Source organism: Tachyglossus aculeatus, chromosome X1 (assembly GCF_015852505.1).
Source record: "Tachyglossus aculeatus isolate mTacAcu1 chromosome X1, mTacAcu1.pri, whole genome shotgun sequence".
In the NCBI taxonomy this organism is placed as follows: domain Eukaryota; kingdom Metazoa; phylum Chordata; class Mammalia; order Monotremata; family Tachyglossidae; genus Tachyglossus; species Tachyglossus aculeatus.
The window spans coordinates 54,994,735-55,017,895 of NC_052101.1; the positions used below are offsets into that span (position 1 = coordinate 54,994,735).

Here is a 23,161-nt window from a genome sequence, read left to right on the forward strand (position 1 = left end):
GAGGAGTTTTTGCCTGATTTAGATACGGTCCTCAGCTATGGACAGAGGGGAGGGTGAGAAAGCCAAACCTTCGGGATCATAAATCCAGGCGGCATGCCCGCCAAGGTCTCAGTCGCGCATCGTCCAGGACCGGCAGAGTGCCATATTTCACTCTGCTGCCCAGATCATTTTTCTACAAAACTGTCCAGTCCATGTTTCCGCAGTCCTCAACAACCACCAGTGGTTCATTCAATCGCATTTATTGAGAGCTTACTGTGTGCAGAACACTGTACTAAGTGCTTGTACTAAGTTGCCTATCTACCTCCACATCAGACAAAAACTTCTTAGCATTGTCTTTAAAGCACACAATCACATTACCCCTCTGTACCTTACCGCACTGATTTCCTGCTAAAACCAAGCATGCTCACTTCAGTCCTCTACTCACTTGACCTCGATCTCATTGCTGACATCTTGCCCACATCTTCCCTCTGGCCTGGAACACCCTCTGCCTCTATATCTGGCAGACCACTATTCTCCCTACCTTCAAAGCCTTATTAAAATCACATCTTCTCCAGGAGGCTTTCCTCGACTAAGCCCTCATTCCCCCTACTTCCTTTCCTTTCTGCGTCTCACTTGCATTCGGATTTGTACCCCTTAAGCACTTGATAGTCACCCCACCCTAAGCCCCACAGCACTTCTGTACGTATCTGTAAGCTCCCTGTGGACAGGAAACATGTCTACTAACTGTGTTATAGTGCACTCTCCCAAGAGCTTAGTATAGTGCTCTGCACACAGTAAGCACTCAATAAATATGATCAATTACCACAAAGCCAAAAGTGAACAATTCACTGCTGGCGAAAGTCTAAACACCATGCCAACCTCGTTCACTTCAAGTTTATCCTTTCCTGCCTTAATTCTGCCCTCTCCTCTGCCAGACAAAAATACTTCTCCTCCCTTATTGACACGCATGCCCATCATCCCCATCAGCTCTTCCGTACATTTAACTCCCTTCTCAGGCCCCCTGTTCCTCCCCCTCCTCCTTCCCTCACCCCCAATGATCTGGCCTCCTACCTCATTAATAAAATTAAATCCATCAGGTCTGAGCTCCCCAAAGTCACTCCCCCACCTTCTCCAGCCCCCTGGCTCTCAAACCTCTCTGCTACTCTCCCATCCTTCCCAGCAGTATCCTCTGATGAGATCTCCTCCCTCCTCTCAAGTGCTACTCCGGCCACCTATGCTTCCGACCCCATTCCCTCTCACTGTATGAAATCTCTCGCTCCGTCCCTCCTCCCATCCTTAACTTCCATCTGCTCACTCTCCACTGGTTCCTTCCCCTCTGCCTTCAAACATGCCCATGTCTCTTCCATCATAACAAAAATCCCTCTCTTGACCCCACCTCACCTTCTAGTTATCGCCCTATCTCCCTCCTACCATTCCTTTCCAAACTCCTTGAACGAGTCGTCTACACGCACTGCCTCGAATTCCTCAACGCCAACTCTCTCCTCGACCCCCTCCAGTCTGGCTTCCGTCCCCTACATTCTATGGAAACTGCCCTCTCAAAGGTCACCAATGACCTCCTGCTTGCCAAATCCAACAACTCATACTCTATCCTAATCCTCCTCGACCTCTCAGCTGCTTTCAACACTGTGGACCACCCCCTTCTCCTCAACACGCTATCCAACCTTGGCTTCACAGACTCTGTCCTCCCCTGGTTCTCTTCTTATCTCTCCGGCCATTCATTCTCAGTCTCTTTTGCAGGCTCCTCCTTCCCCTCCCATCCCCTTACTGTAGGGGTTCCTCAAGGATCAGTTCTTGGTCCCCTTCTCTTCTCTATTTACACTCACTCCCTTGGTGAACTCATTCGCTCCCACGGCTTCAACTATCATCTCTATGCTGATGACACCCAAATCTACATCTCTGCCCCTGCTCTCTCTCCCTCCAAGCTCGCATCTCCTCCTGCCTTCAGGACATCTCCATCTGGATGTCTGACCGCCATCTAAAACTCAGTATGTCCAAGACTGAACTCCTTGTCTTCCCTCCCCAAACCCTGCCCTCTCCCTGACTTTCCCATCACTGTTGACGGCACTACCGTCCTTCCCATCTCACAAGCCCGCAAACTTGGTGTCATTCTCGACTCCGCTCTCTCGTTCACCCCTCACATCCAAGCCATCACCACAACCTGCCGGTCTCACCTCCGCAACATCACCAAGATCCGCCCTTTCCTCTCCATCCAAACCGCTACCCTGCTCATTCAATCTCTCATTCTATCCCGACTGGATTACCGCATCAGCCTCCTCTCTGATCTCCCATCCTCCTGTCTCTCCCCATTTCAATCTGTATCTCTCCCCATTTCAATCTGTACTTCACACTGCTGCCCGGATCGTCTTTGTGCAGAAACGCTCTGGGCATGTTACTCCCCTCCTCAAAAATTTCTCCAGTGGCTGCCTGTCAACATCAGGCAAAAACTCCTCACTCTCGACTTCAAGGCTCTCCATCACCTCGCCCCCTCCTACCTCACCTCACTTCTTTTCTTCTACAGCCCAGCCCGTACCCTCCAATCCTCTGCCGCTAACCTCCTCACTGCGCCTTGTTTTCACCTGTCCCGCCGTCGACCCCCGGCCCACGACCTCCCCCTGGCCTGGAATGCCCTCCCTCTGCACATCCGCCAAGCTAGCTCTCTTCCTCCCTTCAAAGCCCTACTGAGAGCTCATCTCCTCCAGGAGGCCTTCCCACACTGAGCCCCCTCCTTCCTCTCCCCCTCCCCCCATCCCCCCATCCCCCCCGCCTTACTTCCTTCACCTCCCCACAGCACCTGTATATATATATGTATACATGTTTGTACATATTTATTACTCTATTTATTTAACTTGTACATAGTTATTCTATTTATTTTATTTTGTTAATATGTTTTGTTTTGTTGTCTGTCTCCCCCTTCTAGACTGTGAGACCGCTGTTGGGTAGGGACCGTCTCTATATGTTGCCAACTTGTACTTCCCAAGCGCTTAGTACAGTGCTCTGCACACAGTAAGCACTCAATAAATATGATTGAATGAATGAATTATTTTAATAAACTAATGACTCTTTTCCCTTTAGTACTCAGCAGGCGCACAACCTAACTTACATCCCAATAATGAGAGTGGCAGGTAGCACTTTGTCTTAGTGATGATTTGGATTTGCCAGGGCCTGTTATACCAAGTATTTCACAGAAAGCCCCAAGGCACAAACCGAGGGGGCTTCTGAAAGGACACCCGCAGTCTGACTTACCAAAACCATCCCAGGGACTACTGCATGCTTCTGTAACAACAGTGGTGGCTTATCTTCCAGTTGGTTGTCCAAGTCATATTTCAACAGGCGGTAAGGGTCATGTTTGCTCTAGGAGAGATAGAGACATATTTTTCAACGGGATAGGCAAATTTCACAGGAGACCCCCAAAGTTAACAGATGTGTTTGTGCTTGGGGCAAGTTTCCTGTTCTGTGCCATCACTTTTTATATAATCAGTATCTAGAGGCAGGCCTAGGCTTTCTGAGTTCATAGCCTGCCCCCAGTCCTGATCTCCCCATCTACCTGGATGTCATCTTTTACTGCTGTTGCCCAAGTTGGCCGTGGTGGGGGTCTGGGTCCCTGCTGTCTGAGATGTGCTCCCCTCTCTGAAAACACATTTTCCTCAATCTCAGAGCAGTGGAGGGGTGGGGGAAAATACATCATAGTTGTGGATGGAACTTTGCAACCCATTTTAGCCACCTTCTGAACTGCATTTGAGCCACAACGCGGTTCACAGATTCTAGTTACACAGCTCCTCCCCGGGTTCACAAAACCCAAGCGATACCACTACGGGTCAGACCCATAACCACTGAGCCCAGTATACATCACAGACTGTACTAATGCAGACCTGTTGGATAAAATCATGTACAGCCATTTGAAAGAAAATGCTCAGTGTGGTTTAAACCTAATAGTAGCAGTAGTAATAGTATTTATTCATTTTCTTATGCTATTGGTTAAGCACTTACTATGCGACAAGCACTGTTCTAAGCGCTGGGGTAGATAGTAATAACAGTAATTGTGTTATTTGTTAAGCCCTATGTGCCAAGCACCATACTAAGCGCTGTGGAAGATGAAAAGCATTCAGGTTGGACAACAGTCCCTGCCCCAACCAGGGTTCACTTTCTAAGGAAGGAGAACAGGTATTGAATCCCCATTTTAGAAATGAGGAAACTTGGGCACAAAGAAGTGAAGGGACTTGCCTATGGTCACACAGCCAGCAAGTGATGAAGCCAGGATTAGAACCCAGGTCCTCTGACTTCCAGGCCCATGCTGGCAACACTGTTCCTCATGTCCTTACTATGTGCAGAGCACTGTACTAAGTGCTGGAGAAGAATAAACAGATGGGAATTAGACACAATCCCTAGCTCTTAGTGGGCTCACAATCTAAAAAGATAAGTGAGGAGAGGAGACTGGTGACAGACGCATAAGGGGAGATGAAACAAAGCACTAAGACAACATTAGGACATGGACAGACACACCTAAAATAAAAAGAAAAACAACATAAAAAACAAAAACCTAGTAATGAGGCCAATCTTGTTGGACCCCAGAGGTATTTCCCTCGAGTCAATCCACTGGAACTTTCTGAATCTAGCTTGAATCATTTGAAGATAATGCAGTTTCTTCCAGTTTCTTTGGCAGAGGTCTTCAGGTCCTCGGAGACTTCAACATCCCTGATGACTCCTCTGCCGCCCGCCTTCTATCTCTCCTCGATGCCGCCAACCTCTTGCTCCACCCCACCTCACCCACTCACCAACTTGGTCATACCCTCGACCTCATCATCTCCTATCGCTGCACTGTGTCCACCCTCACCAACTCTGAAATCCCTCTCTCTGATCATAATCTTCTCACCTGCCTCCTCACTCACACTCCTTTCCCCTGTAAATCCATATTACTCCCTCACAGAGATCTCCGCTCTCTTGACCCCATCCATCTTTCTGAGTGCCTCACACCCCACCTCGCCTCCCTCTCCTCTCTACCCAGTCTTGATGATCAAATTACTGCTCTCAACTCTACCCTTTCTACTCAGCTAGACTCACTCGCTCCCCTTTCCCTTCGCCGCTCTCGTACCACTAACCCACAGCCCTGGATCACTGCCACCGTCCGCCTCCTTCGCTCTTATGCTCGAGCTGCCGAACACTGCTGGCGAAAGTCTAAACACCATGCCAACCTCGTTCACTTCAAGTTTATCCTTTCCTGACTTAACTTAGCCCTCTCCTCTGCCAGACAAAACTATTTCTCCTCCCTTATTGACACCCATGCCCATAATCCCCGTCAGCTCTTCCGTACATTCAACTCCCTTCTCAGGTCCCCGGTTCCTCCCCCTCCTCCTTCCCTCACCCCCAACGATCTGGCCTCCTACTTCATTAACAAAATTAAATCCATCAGGTCCGACCTCCCCAAAGTCACTTCCCCCGCCTTCTCCAACCCCCCCGGCTCTCAACACTCTCTCCTACTCTCCCATCCTTCCCAGCAGTATCCTCAGAGGAGCTCTCCTCCCTCCTCTCAAGTGCTACACTGGCCACCTGTGCTTCTGACCCCATTCCATCTCATCTCATGAAATCTCTCGCTCCATCCCTTCTCCCCTCCTTAACTTCCATTTTCAACTGCTCACTCTCCACTGGTTCCTTCCCCTCTGCCTTCAAACATGCCCATGTCTCTCCCATCCTAAAAAAACCCTCTCTTGACACCACCTCACCTTCTAGTTATCGCCCTATCTCCCTCCTACCATTCCTTTCCAAACTCCTTGAACGAGTTGTCTACACGCGCTGCCTCGAATTCCTCAACACCAACTCTCTCCTCGACCCCCTCCAGTCTGGCTTCCATCCCCTACATTCTATGGAAACTGCCCTCTCAAAGGTCACCAATAATCTCCTGCTTGCCAAATCCAACGACTCATACTCTATCCTAATCTTCCTCGACCTCTCAGCTGCCTTCGACACTGTGGACCACCCCCTTCTCCTCAACACGCTATCCAACCTTGGCTTCACAGACTCCGTCCTTTCCTGGTTCTCCTCTTATCTCTCCGGTCGTTCATTCTCAGTCTCTTTCGCAGGCTCCTCCTCCCCCTCCCATCCCCTTACTGTGGGGGTTCCCCAAGGTTCAGTGCTTGGTTCCCTTCTGTTCTCGATCTACACTCACTCCCTTGGTGACCTCATTTGCTCCCACAGCTTCAACTATCATCTCTACACTGATGACACCCAGATCTACATCTCTGCCCCTGCTCTCTCCCCCTCTCCAGGCTTGCATCTCCTCCTGCCTTCAGGACATCTCCATCTGGATGTCTGCCCACCACTTAAAACTCAACATGTCCAAGACTGAACTCCTTGTCTTCCCTCCCAAACCCTGCCCTCTCCCTGACTTTCCCATCTCTGTTGACGGCACTACCATCCTTCCCGTCTCACAAGCCCGCAAACTTGGTGTCATCCTCGACTCCGCTCTCTTATTCACCCCTCACATCCAAGCCGTCACCAAAACCTGCCAGTCTCAGCTCCACAACATTGCCAAGATCCGCCCTTTCCTCTCCATCCAAACCGCTACCCTCCTCGTTCAAGCTCTCAGCCTATCCCATCTGGACTACTGCATCAGCCTTCTCTCTGATCTCCCATACTTGTGTCTCTCCCCACTTCAATCCATACTTCATGCTGCTGCCCGGATTGTCTTTGTCCAGAAACACTCTGGGCATGTTACTCCCCTCCTCAAAAATCTCCAGTAGCTACCAATCAATCTGCACATCAGGCTGAAACTCCTCACCCTCGGCTTCAAGGCTCTCCATCACCTCGCCCCCTCCTACCTCACCTCCCTTCTCTCCTTCTACAGCCCAGCCCGCACCCTCCGCTCCTCTAACGCTAATCTAGACTGTGACATCTAGACTGTGAGCCCGCTGTTGGGTAGGGACTGTCTCTATGTGTTGCCAACTTGTACTTCCCAAGCACTTAGTACAGTGCTCTGCACACAGTAAGTGCTCAATAAATATGATTGATTGATTGATCTCCTCACCGTGCCTCGTTCTCGCCTGTCCCGCCATCGACTCCCGGCCCACGTCCTCCCCCGGGCCTGGAATGCCCTCCCTCTGCCCATCCGCCAAGCTAGCTCTCTTCCTCCCTTCAAGGTCCTACTGAGAGCTCATCTCCTCCAGGAGGCCTTCCCAGACTGAGCCCCTTCCTTCCTCTCCCCCTCGTCCCTCTCTCCATCCCCCCATCTTATCTCCTTCCCTTCCCCACAGCACCTGTATATATGTATATATGTTTGTACATATTTATTATTCTATTTATTCATTTATTTATTTTACTTGTACCTATCTATTCTATTTTATTTTGTTAGTATGTTTGGTTTTGTTCTCTGTCTCCCCCTTCTAGACTGTGAGCCCACTGTTGGGTAGGGACTGTCTCTATATGTTGCCAGCTTGTACTTCCCAAGCACTTAGTACAGTGCTCTGCACACAGTAAGCACTCAATAAATACGATTGATTGATTGATTGGAGCATGGAAATGGTAAGGGGTGAGGGCTAAAACATTCCATCTCCACCGAACTGTTATTTAAGTCAACATCATTGTGCTACTCTGTGGTAAGGGCTCTGGTTTGGATTCTACTGCTAGCTCTAATTGGGCATCAAGTCATCTAAATGATCTAAGCCTTCAATTCCTCCATCATGATTTCACTGAAAAGTGATGAAGGTAAGTTCAAAAACTTGTGAAGGGCTCTGAGCTCATTGGATTTCTTTAGTACTACTTTCTTTCCTCCCTCAGCCCCAACCTACTACCACTTGGCCCCACGATTTTATTTAGATCCCAACCATGAGCCCAATGCTTAGGAAAAAAGGGAAAGGGACAAGAGAAACTAAATAGAGACCATCCATTTTAAAAGGCATCTTTATGCATCCTTACTGCAATCTGATTTTTTGCATGTGGAGGGAGAATGAGACTGTGAAAATGTGTCAGAAGGAATAGAAGCAGTGTGGCCAAATGTCTGGCACACAGGACTAGGAGTCGAGAGATCTGGGTTCTAATCTTGCCTCTGCCACTTGCCGGCTCTATGACCTTGGGTGAGTCATGTCACTTCTCTGGGCCTCGGTTTCCACCTCTGGAAAATGGGGATTCAGTACCTGGGCTCCCTCTCCCTTAGGTTGTGAGCCCCATGTGGCACAGCAATCGCATTGTAACTGCCCCAGCACTTAGCACAGTGCTTGGCATATAGTGAGCACATTACTAATGCCACAATTGTTATTAAAAGATACTCTGAGGTTCAATAAGATCAGACAATGTATAAGCAGCATGGCCTAGTGGAAAGTGCAAGGGCCTGGGAGGCAGAGGACCTGGGTTCTAATCTCAGTTCTACCACTGGTATGCTGTATGAGCTTGGGCAAGTCATTTAACTTCTTTGTACCTTAGTTTCCTCATTTGTAAAATGGGGATTAAATCCTCCTCCCTGCTACTTAGACTGAGTCCCATGTGGGACAGGAACTGGGTCCAACCTGATCTTGTATCCACCCCAGTACTTAGAAGAGTACTTAGAAGAAGCTCATAGTACGTGCTTAGCAAGTTCCATAACTGGCCCTTGACCTCTATTGCTCTCACTGTTCTGAAGCCCTCTTGTACTGTCACTTAGTGTTGTTCTTGTTGAATTGCTTCTGTGTTTCTGTCCTCCCTGCCCACCACCCCTATATTGTGAGGTCCCTGAAGACCAGAGATGTGGTTGAATCAATGTGTTTGTATTTTTCCCCAGCACTTAGTGCAATGCTCCATGCTTGCATGTGGTGCACTACTCCTGTTCACGTGTATTTTCATCATAGAAGCCAGTCTCAGCCTCGCTCCCAATTCTTCTCCCTTTTGGGGGCTGAGACAGGAAGGCCCAGGGTCTCTCTCAGAGTAGCTTCTTCCTCCCTCATAGGGGCCAGTCCTGCTCTCTCTTGTCGAACCCACCTATCCCACTTTAGATTACCCCCCCCCACCTTCCCCTACCCCGTTACCCACACTGCCCCTAGCTTTCCTCTCTTCAACTTGTCAGAATGACCACCCCCTACCCCAAGCAGTGGACTGCTAGCTTCCCTCTTAAATACACCACTGCCATTCAACGAGCAGAGTTCTGGAGTTGTGATACACCGAGGGATAAAGTAGAACGGGTATTGTTCGCCACTGTTGGACTTAACTACTGACAACTCTTAACACTGATTTACCTGAATACAGGGGGAGGAACGCCCAAACTGTGTTGAAACATACAGGTCTTCGAAAATCAACTCCAATGCTAATGAATAAGCAGGTTTCTGGGAAGCCAGCACACAGATCACCAAGATTTGGCTGGACTCCCTGGGGGCTGAGATAAACTTCTCAAACTCCAAGTCAGTGATAATAGGCATTTTCACTAAACACTTGCAGCCTGAACTGATATCCTCTTTGCGTATGATCTTCCGGAGCACTACAGGGCAGTCTGAAGACGCTGCCTGGGTAGGGATGGTGGCCTTTTCCAAGATGGGCAAGATATTTGAACTGTGAAACAGAAGTAAAGAAACAGTACACATAAAAGACCACAACCACTGAGAGGAATTTAAAAAAAAAATTAGCAGGGAACAGGACTTGTTTTCTCCTTTGTAATCTGCCCTGCACATAATGGGTGCTCACCAAATACTGTAAAGTGCACGCATGAATGAAAATGGAAGTCCCTGTGTCTATTTAAAAACTACTGTGAGAGATAATAAAGATATATGGCAAAAAAGATAAGCCAAGCCAAAAAAAAACCCCAAGAAAAAAGAAGTATAATCCACAGCCTTTAGAGGGACAGGTAGAATCTTAAACCCTGCAGATATGCTAAGAATGTGTTTGCCAAGATTCTGGACATATCAACAGCTTTTGTCCTACAGTCTTTCTTTCCACTATATTAACCAAGCTACTACCTTATACTTAGCTATGAGACAAAGGCTCTTTTCAAGATAGTTTTCCAGCCCCCTTAATGGGTCTCTCATGAACTGGAAAATATGCTGACAAATCATGAAAATCTGAATCCTTAAAATGTTTACATGCTTTCAAACAGGACTATTAAAAAACGAATAATTTTCTTACTCCTTCCTATTCGGTGACCCATTGACATTTTAGTGCATGGCCCATGAAGAGACAGTAGAGAAGTCCTAATTATAATTGCAGCTTCCAGTTATTTCAGCCACCTATTCTGTGGAAAGCACTTGTGATATTCCCCAGAGCTGATCAAGGAGAGTGTGGGTATAATTTGAGGATAAAGGTGGATGGAAAATAGGAAACTGAGTGTTAAAGGTTAATGACAGCAGATCGTCAAAATGATGCCCAGATGTGCCTGGATGCTGAGCATTTCTAAAACAAAAGCTGAAGTTTTACTGTTTCACATTAAGGGAGAGGGATATTAAGGTGATCTCCTTGCCCTCCACATTATAGAGGTAAGATTCAGGATTTCAACGAGTTTGGGCCCATTTGAACGTGAATGTGTCATTACTCCCACCTGGCTCTGAGCTGGGGCTGGGGTGAGAGGCTTTTCTTCCTGACAGGGCTTTGGAGAGCTGAGGGCTCAACAGGGATTTCGGGCCTTGACGGTAAAAACCCTGGGAAGTAGGGTTTCCTACGGGCCCATTCCAGATGTGACACTTCTTTCTTCTTGAACTTGCTTAGGTCAATTTCATCCTTCACTGGATATTTTATGGTGAGGAGACCTGATAATGAAAGGATGCCCTGAATCATTTGAAGATGCTCTTGCTCTTCCTCTCCAGGGTTCTGTCACCAGCCCAACATGTCCCAAACTGAATGCTTCCTCTTCCCTCCCAAATCCTCTCCTCCCCCAATTTTTCCCATCACTGTTCACAACGTCCCCATTACTCCAGCCTGTCACCTCTCTTTCAACCCCTACCTTCACTCTTTCACCAAATCCTGTCTATTTAATCTTCATAACATCTCTAGAAGACACCCCTTCCTCTCCATCCAAACTGCCACTGCATTGGTCCAAGCACTTGTTATATCCTCAACTACTGCATCAGCCTCCTCACGGACAATCCCTTCCTCTCCTGTCCATACTTCACTCTGCATCCTGCATCATTTTTCTAAACCACTGTTTTACACACCTCTACCCACTACTAAAAATCTTTCAGTGGTTTCCCGTTCCTCTCCGCATCAAAACTCTGACAACTGACATTAAGGCACTTATTTTGCTCTCTCTCCCCAACCCACCCACCTTATCCTCCCCCACTACAACCCAGCTTGCACGCTTCACTTTTCTCAAGCCATTCTATGCACTGTGCCTCACTCTCATCTCTCTTGCCATAATAATAATGTTGGCATTTGTTAAGCGCTTACTGTGTGCCAAGCACTGTTCTAAGCGCTGGGGGGGATACAAGGTAATCAAGGTTGCCCCATGTCGGGCTCACAGTCATAATCCCCATTTTACAGATGAGGGAACTGAGGCACAGAGAAGTTAAGTGACTTGCCCAAAGTCACACAGCTGATAAGTGGCAGAGCCGGGCTTAGAACACATGTCCTCTGACTCCCAAGCCCATGCTCTTGTCATTAGGCCAAGCATGTGGGCTCTAATCCTGACTCTGCTTGCTGTGTGTGACCTTGGACAAGTCATTTAATTTATTGGTGCCTCAGTTTCCTCAACTGTAAAATGGGGATTCAATACCTGTTCCCCTTCCTACTGAGAATGTGAGCCCCAAGATGGAAAGGGACTGGGCCTGACCTGATTAACTTGTATCTACCCCAGCATTTAGAACAGTGCCTGACACACAGTAAGTGCTTAACAAATGCCATAATAATCCCTCACCTCTTTACCCCACTTTCCCACCAACCCTGCCACTTCAGCACTTCAGTCCTCACACCCTACCCAAACCTGTAGCACTTATGTACATCTCGTAAACTCTACTGCTTCTCCCTTCCAGTAATTTATTTTAGTGTCTTTCTCCCCCACTAGACTGAAAGCTCTAAGGGCAGGATCCATGTCTACTGTACCTGTCCCAAGAGGCTAGTGCAGTGGTCTTCATGGAATAAATGCTCAGTCAATCATATTGATTGACTGATTAACCATCATGCTGAGGGAAAGCCCCATTCACTGCTTTTGCCCCTCTACATTTTACCTGCAGCCTTCAAAATACAATTTATAAATTGCTTCAATGTCTTCTGAAACTGCTTCTTAACTGCTGTCAGTGTTCGGTTCAGTAGATTATTTTTTATTTCAAAGCTTCTGTTTCTTATAAGGACCTGGAAAGAGGAAAAGGAAAAATTCAGGGGCTGTGGGTTGAGAGGAAACAGCACCATGTACCACCTATTAGAACTTCTAGATTGATTGCTCGGTAGCTGAAAGTAGAATAATACAGTCACACTGTTAATATCCCAACTGGATTACTGCATCAGCCTCCTTTCTGATCTCCCATCCTCCTGTCTCTCCCCATTTCAGTCTATACTTCACTCTGCTGCCTGGATTATCTCTGTACAGAAATGCTCTGGGCATGGCAATCCCCACCTCAAAAATCTCCAGTGGTTGCCTGTCAACCTACGAATCAAGCAAAAACTCCTCACTCTCGGCTTCAAGGCTCTCCATCACCTCGTCCCCTTCTACCTCAACCCTTCTGCCCTTCTACCTTCTACCTCTACCGCTAACCTCCTCACTGTGCCTTGTTCTTGCCTGTCCCGCCGTCGACCCCTGGCCCACATCCTTCCCTTGGCCTGGAATACCCTCTCTCCACACATCTGCCAAACTAGCTTTCTTCCTCCCTTCAAAGCCCTACTGAGAGCTCACCTCCTCCAGGAGGCCTTTCCAGACTGAGACCCCCCTTTTACTCTCCTCCTCCTCCCCATCGCCCCCACTCCCTAACTCTGCCCTACCCCCTTCCCCTCCCCACAGCACTTGTATATATTTGTACATATTTATTACTTTATTTTACTTGTACATATTTACTACTTTATTTTATTAATCATGTGCACATAGCTATAATTTATATTTATTCTGACATTTTTGACACCTGTCTACATGCTTTGTTTTGTTACCTGTCTCCCCCTTCTAGACTGTGAGCCTGTTGTTGGGTAGGGACCGTCTCTATATGTTGCTGACTTGTACTTCCCAAGCACTTAGTACAGTGCTCTGCACACAGTAAGCGCTCAATAAATATGATTCAGTGAATGAATGAATGAATGAATAATACACTTCCAGTGGAGAGCCATGTCTCAGGTCAGGGTCTCAGTGACTCATTCTCCCAAGATATTGGGGTAATTCAATTCTGCTTTAAAGGCCCACGGAGCAGTGGCTTGACTTCTCAAAAGTCACTCTATGATTGAGAACCCAATCTGGGTTATGAATTGGGAAATTTTCACTCCAGGTCCTCTTACAGCGTTTCTGTCCTGCGACAGCTACATTGGGGACTAGTTACCCTCATCTCACTCCTGGATAAGGATTCAATTTAGTGGTTTCAAGTACTGCACCACATCTGGACCTGCTAATACCCAACTACTACTCCATCAGTAAAACAGAAGCCATCAGGCATGAATTTCCCAGTGTCCCTCCATCACCTTCTCATCACTCACCTAGCTGCTCTTCGTTTATCTCTTCCTTCCTGCCAGCTCTGTAACACTTCATCCCCTCTGACCTTATTCCCTGCACCTCTGACCCCATCCCCTCTCATCTTTTAAAAACATGGGCTCCCACCCTCTTCTCCTCCTTTATAGCTATCCTTAACTTATCTTTCTCTTGAATGGCTTCTTCCCCTTTGCCTATCTCCTTGCAGGTGACTTCAAGGCTCTCCCCAATTCACTAATCAGCTCGCCTTGCCTGCTGCTGCTGTGCTCAAACTCGCTGCTCCTCGCAAATCCACCTCCTGGCTGTAGCCGCTACTGACCCCTTGCTCGCCTTGTCTGCTGGGCCTGGAAAAAACCTGACAAAAAACCTTACAGACCTCAGTCCTCCCAACCTCTCAATCCTTCTTAAAATTCCACCTCTTCCAATATGTCTTCTCTGACTAGTTATCAGCACCCTTAAGTGTTTGGGAGAGTACAATAGAGTTAGTACTCATGATCCCTGCCTGTAAGAAGTTTATAATCTAGAGGAGGGGAAGACAGGCACTGAAATAATTTACAGATCAGAGGGAGGAGAAATGGATGAGTTAATGCTTAAATAGTAGGCCAAGTCAATATGTACACAAGTGCTGCAGGTGGTTAGGAGTATTCAAGTGTGTAGTTGGTGCAGAAGTATAGCAGTGGTAGGTGGAGGGACATAACCTACTGGGAGGAAGAGAAATTAATCAGACCGTACTTTACAGTATAAGGAGATGTAATTTCAGAAGGGCTATGAAGATGGTGGATTTGAAGGGGGAAGGAGTTGAAGTTCTGGAGAAGGGCATGAGAAGACATCGATAGTGGAGAGATGTGAACAAGGCACAATGAGGAGATTATCTTGATAGGACCAAAGCAGGCAAGCTGGGTGTAATGGGCAAAAGAGTGGAAAGGAGTGGGAGAGAGCTGATTGAGTGCTTTAAAAATCAAGTCAGGAATTCCTGCTTGATGCAGAGAGGAATGGATATCCATCGGTAGTTTTTGAGGACTGGGGAGATAGGCACAGAATGCCATTTAAGAAAAATGAAGAAAAATGACCATGGCAGCAGAGTGAGGTATGTACTGAAGTGGGGAAAGACTAGAGGCATGAAGACCAGTGAAGAGGCTAAATCAATCAATCAATGGTATCTATTGAGTGATGACTGTGTGCAGAGCACTGGACTAAGTGGTTCTGCAGCAGCAAGGCCTAGTGGATAGAGCACGGACCTGGGAGCCAGAAGGACCTGGGTTCTGATCCCAGCTCCACCATTTGTCTTCCTTGAGCAAGTCATTTTACTTCTCTGGATATCAGTTACCTCATCTGTTAAATGGGGATTAAAACTGTGAGCTCCTTTGTGGGACATTCATTCATTTATTCATTCATCCAATTGCATTTATTAAGCACTTAATGTGTGCCAAGCACTGCACTAAGCACTTGGGAAAGAGCAATACAACAATAAACAGTGACACTCCCTGCTCACAACGAGTTCACAGTCTAGAGGAGGAGAGACGGACATCAATACAAATAAATAAAATTACAGATATGTACATAAGCGTTGTGGGGCTGGGGGCGGGGCAGGGGAGAGAGCAAAGGGAGGGAGTTAGGGTGACACAGAAGGGAGTGGGAGCTGAGGAAAAGTGGGGCATAGTCTGGGAAGGGGACTTGGAGGAGATGTACCTTCAATAAGGCTTTGAAGTGCGGGGAGAGTAATTGGTGGATTTGAGGAGGGAGGGCATTCCAGACCAGAGGCAGGACATTGGCCAGGGGTTGATGGTGAGATAGGCAAGATCAAGGCACAGTGAAAAGGCTAGCACTATCAATCAATCGATTATATTTATTGAATGATTACTGTGTGCAGAGCACTGTACTAAGCATTTGAGAGAGTATAACACAGTTGGTAGACAAATATACATTAGGGTGCACATGTGTACTTCTGTTGATCATTCAATTTTATTTATTCTGATTCCTCTGCTTGTGATTATTTCTGTCAGTCTTGTTCATTAGAGGAATGTATTTTGTGCTTTTGTTATGCTTTCCAAGCACTTAGTTCAGGGCAGTGCATAGAAGAGGCACTCAACAAATACTGAGAGTGCATATTTCTTGTGGTCAGGGAATGAATCTTCAAACAATTAATCAATTGTATTTATTGAGCATTTACTGTGTGCAGAGCACTTATAAAGCACTTGGGAGAGTATAATACACAGAGCTGGTAGACATATTTCCTGCCCACAAGATTACAGTCTGTGCTTTTGTTAAACTTCTTAAGCACTTAGTATAGGGCAATGTACACAGGAGGCATTCAATGAATACCATTACTATTACTACTGTAATAATAATGATAATGATAATGATGGTATTTTAAGCACTTATTATGTGCGAAGCACTGTGCACTGTTCTAAGCACTGGGGGGATACAAGGTGATTAGGTTGTCCCACGTGGGGCTCACAGTCTTAATCCCCATTTTACAGATGAGGTAACTAAGGCACAGAGAAGTTAAGTGACTTGCCCAAAGTCACACAGCAGACAAGTGGCAGTCAGAATTAGAACCCATGACCTCTGACTCCCAAGCCTGTACTCTTTCCACTGAGTCACGCTGCTTCTCAACTACTAGTACTACTCAAATACATGGCAGCCAGATCTGATGGTGGAATCTCTCACTGGGAATAACGGATGAATTTCAATCCTGAGACTTCAGGACTGAGAACCTGAGAGAAGAAATTGATTCTAGGGCTAGTGGTTTTCATGGTACAACTCACTCTCTTGTCCTGGCCAGTCATGGTCCCGTCAGAGCACAGAGTAGGCAGACAGGGGTACATTGTGAAGTGCACAAAAATATTTTTTTACATGTAGGACCCATTCTAAACCAAAGTAACCACAGCATAGTGTCGATGTGGTGTGGCACCATGACTCTGAAGTCAGTGACCTCAGTAGCCACTGCAGTCTTCACTGCCCAAGTTGGGTGGCTATTTTTCAGGATTCCTGCTTGGCCTGCCCTCCTTGTGGAACATTCCAGGTGGTTCTTTGGTCTAAAATCTTGACCACCAAAGGCAGAGCCTCACCAGGCAGAAACAGGACTCTTGATTCCCAGAGCAGACCTCTTTCCACTGGACTAGTAGCCGGTCCTATGTATGATCATGATTCATATTTCTCTTCTTTATTTTCCCATGCTCTCAGGCTGGCCTTTTGGGGTTCATTGTTAGGATTAGGCCACAAAAAGAAATCAGCTAATCACCATTCTCTGTTATTCCTCTTCAGAATATCCATCAGAATAAAAAATTGAATTCTCACCCCTCTCCTTCTCTATTACCCCTCTAGACTGTAAGCTCACCTGTCTACTTGTTTTGTTTTGTTGTCTGTCTCCCACTTCTAGACTGTGATACCCGTTGTTGGGTAAGGACTGTCTCTTTATGTTGCCGATTTGTACTTCCCAAGCGCTTAGTACAGTGCTCAGCACCCAGTAAGTGCTCAATAAATATGACAATGAATGAATGAATGTGGGCAGGGAACATGTCTACCAACTTTCATATTGTACTCTCCCAAGCACTTAGCACAGTGCTCTGCACACAGTGAGCACTTAATAAATAGTAATAATAATGATGGAATTTGTTAAGCGCTTACTATGTGCCAAGCACTGTTCTAAGCGCTGGGGTAGATAAAAGGTAATCAGGTTGTCCCAGGTGGGGCTCAGAGTCTTAATCTCCATTTTACAGATGAGGTAACTGAGGCACAGAGAAGCTAAGTGACTTGCCCAAAGTCACACAGCTGATAAGTGGCAGAGCCAGGATTAGAACCCACGACACAACCTCTGACTCCCAAGCCCGTGTTCTTTCCACTAAGCCACTCTGCTTCTCTATGAAATATCTATGAAAAGCTATGAAATATGATTGACTGATTTCTCCTCCCTGTTTTCCTTGTTTTTCATTTCGTTTTCCCTCTCTCTTTCTTTTAGCAGTTCAGATGCACACTCCTTGTGGGTAGCGAAAGTGTCTACCAACTCTGTTGTGTTGTACTCTTCCAAGCACTTAGTACGGTGCTCTGCACACAGTAAGCATTCAATAAATACCATTTATTGATTGATTGTTAAATGATGGCTTTATTGTTCAAAAGCCAAATTAGGTGTCCAATCTAAAGGGTCACATCATCTTTTTGGGGGGAATTCCAACTTGCACCCTGGTCATCACCGTCCTAATTGCTCCCCTGAGCACAACTGAGTCGGCTGTCCTCAGAAGTAACAGGGACTCTGTTCTTCAGGGCAGGGCTCATCATAAGGAGCCAACATTGTCCACATAATAGTTAGTGCTCTATAAATGCTACTGAATGATTGGTTGGTTGAATTTCACAGCCCCCCTCATCCTCCTCCCAGCTGAAACCCGGCTGCCCTTTATCAGTTTTAGTAATGTCCGAGGGAGGCAAGAGAACAGTCTGTTCAGTAGACAGGGTGAGAAGACGGCCATGATCTAAAAAGAACTATTGTCCAGACACCAAGGCTGACAAACACCTACTTATTTGGAAGCTGTGTGGTGACCAAGACTGAGTCCTTGTTTGACATCTGGCTGGAACAATCCATTTCCCAGCTCCATGGCAAATTGGCTCTACTGAAGGCCTCTGAGGCATGCCAATAGTGTACAATCTCTCAGCATGATTATCATATCTGTAAATCAGTTTGTGGGGGAGCGACAAACTGATAAAGTTGTACAATTGTGGCCCCGACTCTTGAATGAATCAGCACCGACTGGCATTTTCAGATCCAGTCAAGGAGAATCTTAGTGCCAAGTCAAATTGAATAGGGCACCCCAATTTTGCCTCCCACTATACTCTCCAGTGTTCCCAAGCACCTAGGGAATAGACAGAAAATCCAGGGGCTGAGCAGTCCATTCCCATCTCCTAACCTTACTGAGGGTAAGGGTACTAGAGAGGGGGATTCTTTCCCTGGGGCATTAGAACCCCAGTTGACTGCCGTGAAATTCAACCAACCAATCATTCAGTAGCACTTATAGAGCACTAACTATGCAGAGCACTGTACCAAGCACTTGGGAAGGTACAATGGAGTAAACAGACAAGATCCATGCCAAAAGGAGCTTACGATCTAGTGGGAGAAACAGACACTAAAATAAATTACAGTTAGAGGGAAGTTCTTATGTAGTACTTAAGTGCTACAGGTCTGGGTAGGGGGGGTGGGAGTACCCAGGTATTTCCATGATGCGGAAGTTTTGGAAGTAATGAAGCCCTACGTCTATCCAGTTCCACCCTCCTCCTGCCCCTCTTTCATCCTTCCCAGCAGTATCTCAAGAGGAGATCTCCCACCTCCTTTCAAAATCTAGCCCTCCATCAGCACCTCTTACCCCATCCCTTCTTAACTTACTAAAGCACTTGCTCCCTTCCTTCTTCCCTCCCAGGTAGCCATCTTCAACCACTTACTCTCCTTCCCCACTGATGTAAAACACGCTCATGCATCCCCAACCTAAAAAAATCCCTTGACCCCAAAGCTCCCTCCAGTTATTGCCCATGTCCCTCCTACCTTTCCTTTCCAAATTCCTTAAAAGAGTTTTTTAAACCCACTGCCTTTACTTCCTCTCCTCCAGCTCTCTCCTGGATGCCCTGCATTCTGGCCTCCACTCCACAGAAACTGCCCTTTCTAAGGTCATCAATGATCTTCTTGACAAATCCAATGGCCTCTAATAATAATAATAATAATGGTATTTGTTAAGCACTTACTATGTGCCAAGCACTGTTCTAAGCGCTGGGGTAGATACGAGGTAATCAGATTGTCCCACGTGGGGCTCACAGTCTTAATCCCCATTTTATAGATGAGAGAACTGAGGCACAGAGAATAATAATAGTAATAATAATGATGGCATTTGTTAAGCACTTACTATGTGCAAAGCACTGTTCTAAGCCCTGGGGAGGATACAAGGTGATGAGATTGTCCCACGTAGGGCTCACAGTCTTCATCCCCATCTTACAGATGAGGGAACTGAGGCACAGAGAAGTTAAGTGACTTGCCCAAAGTCACACTGCTGATAGGTGTTGGGGCCGGGATTAGAACCCATGACATCTGACTCCCAAGCCCGTGCTCTTTCCACTAAGCCATGCTACTTCATCACATCATCCTAGACCTCTCAGCTGCCTTCAGTACTGTGGACTACCCAGCTCCTTGAAACATTATCCAACATTTGCTTCACTAAAACTGTCCTCTCCTGGTTCTCCTCTTATCTCTCTGGGTACTCCTTCCCAGTCTCTTTCATAGGCTTCTCCTCTGCCTTCCATCTTTCCAGACAATCACTCTCCCCATCTTCAAAGCCTTATTGAAGGCACATCTCCTCCAAGAAGCCTTCCTCTACTAGGCCCACATTTCCCTTTCTCCCACTTTTCTGCATTGCCCTTCTACTTGGATTTGCACTCTTTATTAATCCCTCCTTCAGCCCCAAAGAACTTATGTACGTATCTGTAATTTAATTTATATTAATGTCCATCTCTCCCTCTGGGCTCTAAGCTCAATGTGGACAGGGAACGTGTCTACTAACTCCGCTAGAGTGTACTTTCCCAAGAACTTAGTACAATGCTCTGAACACAGTAAGCACTCAAGAAATACAATTGCTTGATTGATCTCCAGCCCATGCTCTTTCTAGTTGACAACAAGGCACTCAGTAAACACTCACTGATTGTTTAGTGATTGATAGAAAGGGAGTAAATGGGATGGTTTGATGAGAGATTAATCAGAGGAGGCTCCCTGTAGGAGATGTGATTTTAGAAGGGTGCTGAGACCCCCAGATGCTGCAGAAAGTTTCAGGGGCACACTATGGATGATGACCTATGGGGCTCATAATTTGAACCCTTGCAAACTTCTGCAAGCAAATGTGGTCTATCAGCAACCAAAATTTTACAGACCGGACCTGTTGTTCAAATATATACTAAGCCCTCACACTATACTAATAATAATAATGGTATTTGTTAAGCAGTTACTATGTGCAAAGCACTGTTCTAAGTGCTAGGGGGATACAAGGTGATCAGGTTGTCCCATGTGGGGCTTACAGTCTTAATCCCCATTTTATAGTTGAGGTAACTGAGGCAAAGAGAAGTTAAGAGACTTGCCCAAAGTCACAAAGCTGACAAGTGGCAGAGCTGGGATTAGAACCCATGACCTCTGACTCCCAAGCCTGGGCTCTTTCCACTATCAAGCCCTCAACCCAAGATCTCCTGGAAGTTCTAGGGCAGAAGGAAAAAAATTGAGGATTTTTGCCTACTTTCTCACTGTCTCACCACTTTCTCTTTGCCCCTGATGTTTTATGGATAAGGAATTACATTTTCCATGAAGGAGACCAACCAAATAGCCCCATTGCTGAACTAGTTATTCTGAAGGAGGAGTGTATCCTCAATCCTGTTCCACGGCGACAGGAAAGTAAAGGAGACATCAAAGCAAAGTTTCCCTTCAAAAAAAAAAAGTCCATGCCAAACAGAAAGGAAATATTCTCCGTACATAGAGGAATGCCTGGAATTTAATTATCTCCCTCAGAAAGCAGAGGGCTTTACAGGGGAGGGGGGGAATATTGTATATTTATTTAGCAGACATGCTTCAGTTGAAATGCTTTCTAAGCAGTTTTGATGTGCATTAAATTATGCAAAGGGTCTTCTCAGTTGAAACAGATTGATTTTATAATATGGTACCTGTTGTGTGTCTTTAAAAAACTGAAAGCAGAGAAAAAAATGCCAATGGGACAATGACTAATTCTAAATTGTAAAGGATGGGCCAATTCATACCAAAATGTGGAGAAATCTGCTACTCAACCAGCCTACGCAGCCAGGCTCTAGACTAATAAAGCATTTTAATTGAGAAGTGCACTTGTTTCAAAAGTGCATCTTCAATATAAATATTTAGCAAAGATCCAGGAAATCATATCTTAAAAGACTAGGCTGTTTTAAGGCAGTTTTCCTTTTTTCTCTATGAGCTCCTCTTCAAAAGTTAATGGGAATCTTGGGAGATAATTTAACAAGGTTCACGGTTCCATATATTTTTAAAGAAGGGGGGGCGGATTTTTCACTGCTTTTCTTACATTTAACCTTTCTTTTGCTGACAAGCGAACACCAGATAGGCGGAAATGCCTATAGGGGCATGGCTGACTGAGAAGGGTATGTCTGAAGAATGGGAAACCACAAGGGACCTTGATCTAGATTTCTTTACCAGATCAATTTTTCAATTAAATCAAGTTGAAACCTGTAGTAGAGTTGGTATGGACCTTATCTCCCCTGATGGGGCACCTTGGTGCTCAGTATGTTAAGTGGCAGGTACCACTGATAACTGAGACACCTGAAAACAGGCCCAAAAAGTGTCAGAATGGACTGTGGCCCCAGACCTGGACACTATTCAGTGTGGTTTTCTCCAGCCCATGCTCTTGGGCTGGCTCAGATCAGGTCTTGAGGAAAGAAGAAGCAGTCAGTCCATCCATCAATTGTATTTACTGAGTGCTTACTGTGTGCAGAGCACTGTATTATGTGCTTGGGAGGGTACATTATAACAGAGTTGGTCGATGTTCCCTGCCTACAACGAACTTAATGATGATAATAATAATAATAATAATGGCATTTATTAAGCACTTACTATGTGCAAGGCACTGTTCTAAGCGCTGGGGAGGTTACAAGGTGATCAAGTTGTCCCACGGGGGGCTCACAGTCTTAATCCCCATTTTACAGATGAGGGAACTGAGGCACAGAGAAGTTAAATGACTTGCCCAAAGTCACACAGCTGTCAACAATTGGCAGAGTTGGGATTTGAACCCATGACCTCTGACTCCAAAGCCCATGCTCTTTCCACTAAGCCATGCTGCTCAGGAGGAGAGTCAGATATTAACAGAAATAAATAAATTACAGATATGTACCTAAGTGCTGGGGGCTGAGGATGGGGTGAATAAAGAAAGCAAATCCAAGTGCAAGGCCAACATAGAAGGGAGTGGGAGAAGAGAATATGAAGGCTTGGTCAGGGAAGCCCTCTTAGAGGAGATGGAGGACTTTGAAGGTGGGGAGAGTGATTGTCAGATATGAAGAGGGAAGGCATTCCAGGACAGAGGCAGGACGTGGGTGAGAGGTTGGCAGCAACATAGAGGAGATCAACGTACAGTGAGTACAGGAGAGAAGTGTGTGGGCTGGGTTGTAGTACGAGAGCAGCTAGGTAAGGTAGGAGGGGGCAAGGTGACCGAGTGCTTTCAAGCCTATGGTAAGGAGTTTCTATTTGATAGAGGCAACCACTAGAGATTCTTGAGGAGTGGGGAAACATGAACTGAATGCCTTTGTAGAAAAATGATCCAGGCAGTAGAGTGAAGTATGGGCTTGAGTGGGGAGAGACAGGAGGCAGGGAGGTCAGCAAGAAGGAGTAGGGTAAGTGCTTGGATTAACGTGGTAGTAGTTTGAATGGAAAGGAAAGGACAGATTTTAGCAATGTTGTGAAAGTTGAACCGACAGGATTTAGTGACAGATTGAATGAGAGAGATGAGTCAAGGATAATGCCAAGGTTATGGGCTTGTGAGACAGGCCTAGTAGAAAGACCCGGGGCCAGGGAGTCAGGGGACTTGGGTTTAATTCTGGCTCTACCACTTGCCTGCTGTGTGCCCTTGGCCA

General features: G+C 46.3%; 1 protein-coding gene across 1 annotated transcript in view; it reads right to left on the reverse strand.

Annotated features, from left to right (window-relative positions):
• Positions 1–23,161, reverse strand: part of CX1H3orf20 (chromosome X1 C3orf20 homolog) — a 108,577-nt gene that overhangs the window by 52,907 nt on the left and 32,509 nt on the right. Inside the window, exons 13-16 of the mRNA XM_038740191.1 lie at positions 12,105–12,228; positions 10,484–10,691; positions 9,195–9,504; positions 3,244–3,351 (exon numbers count right to left, since the gene is read on the reverse strand). Of these exons, the coding sequence (XP_038596119.1) occupies positions 3,244–3,351; positions 9,195–9,504; positions 10,484–10,691; positions 12,105–12,228 (750 nt within the window). The remainder of the gene's footprint in view (positions 1–3,243; positions 3,352–9,194; positions 9,505–10,483; positions 10,692–12,104; positions 12,229–23,161) is intronic.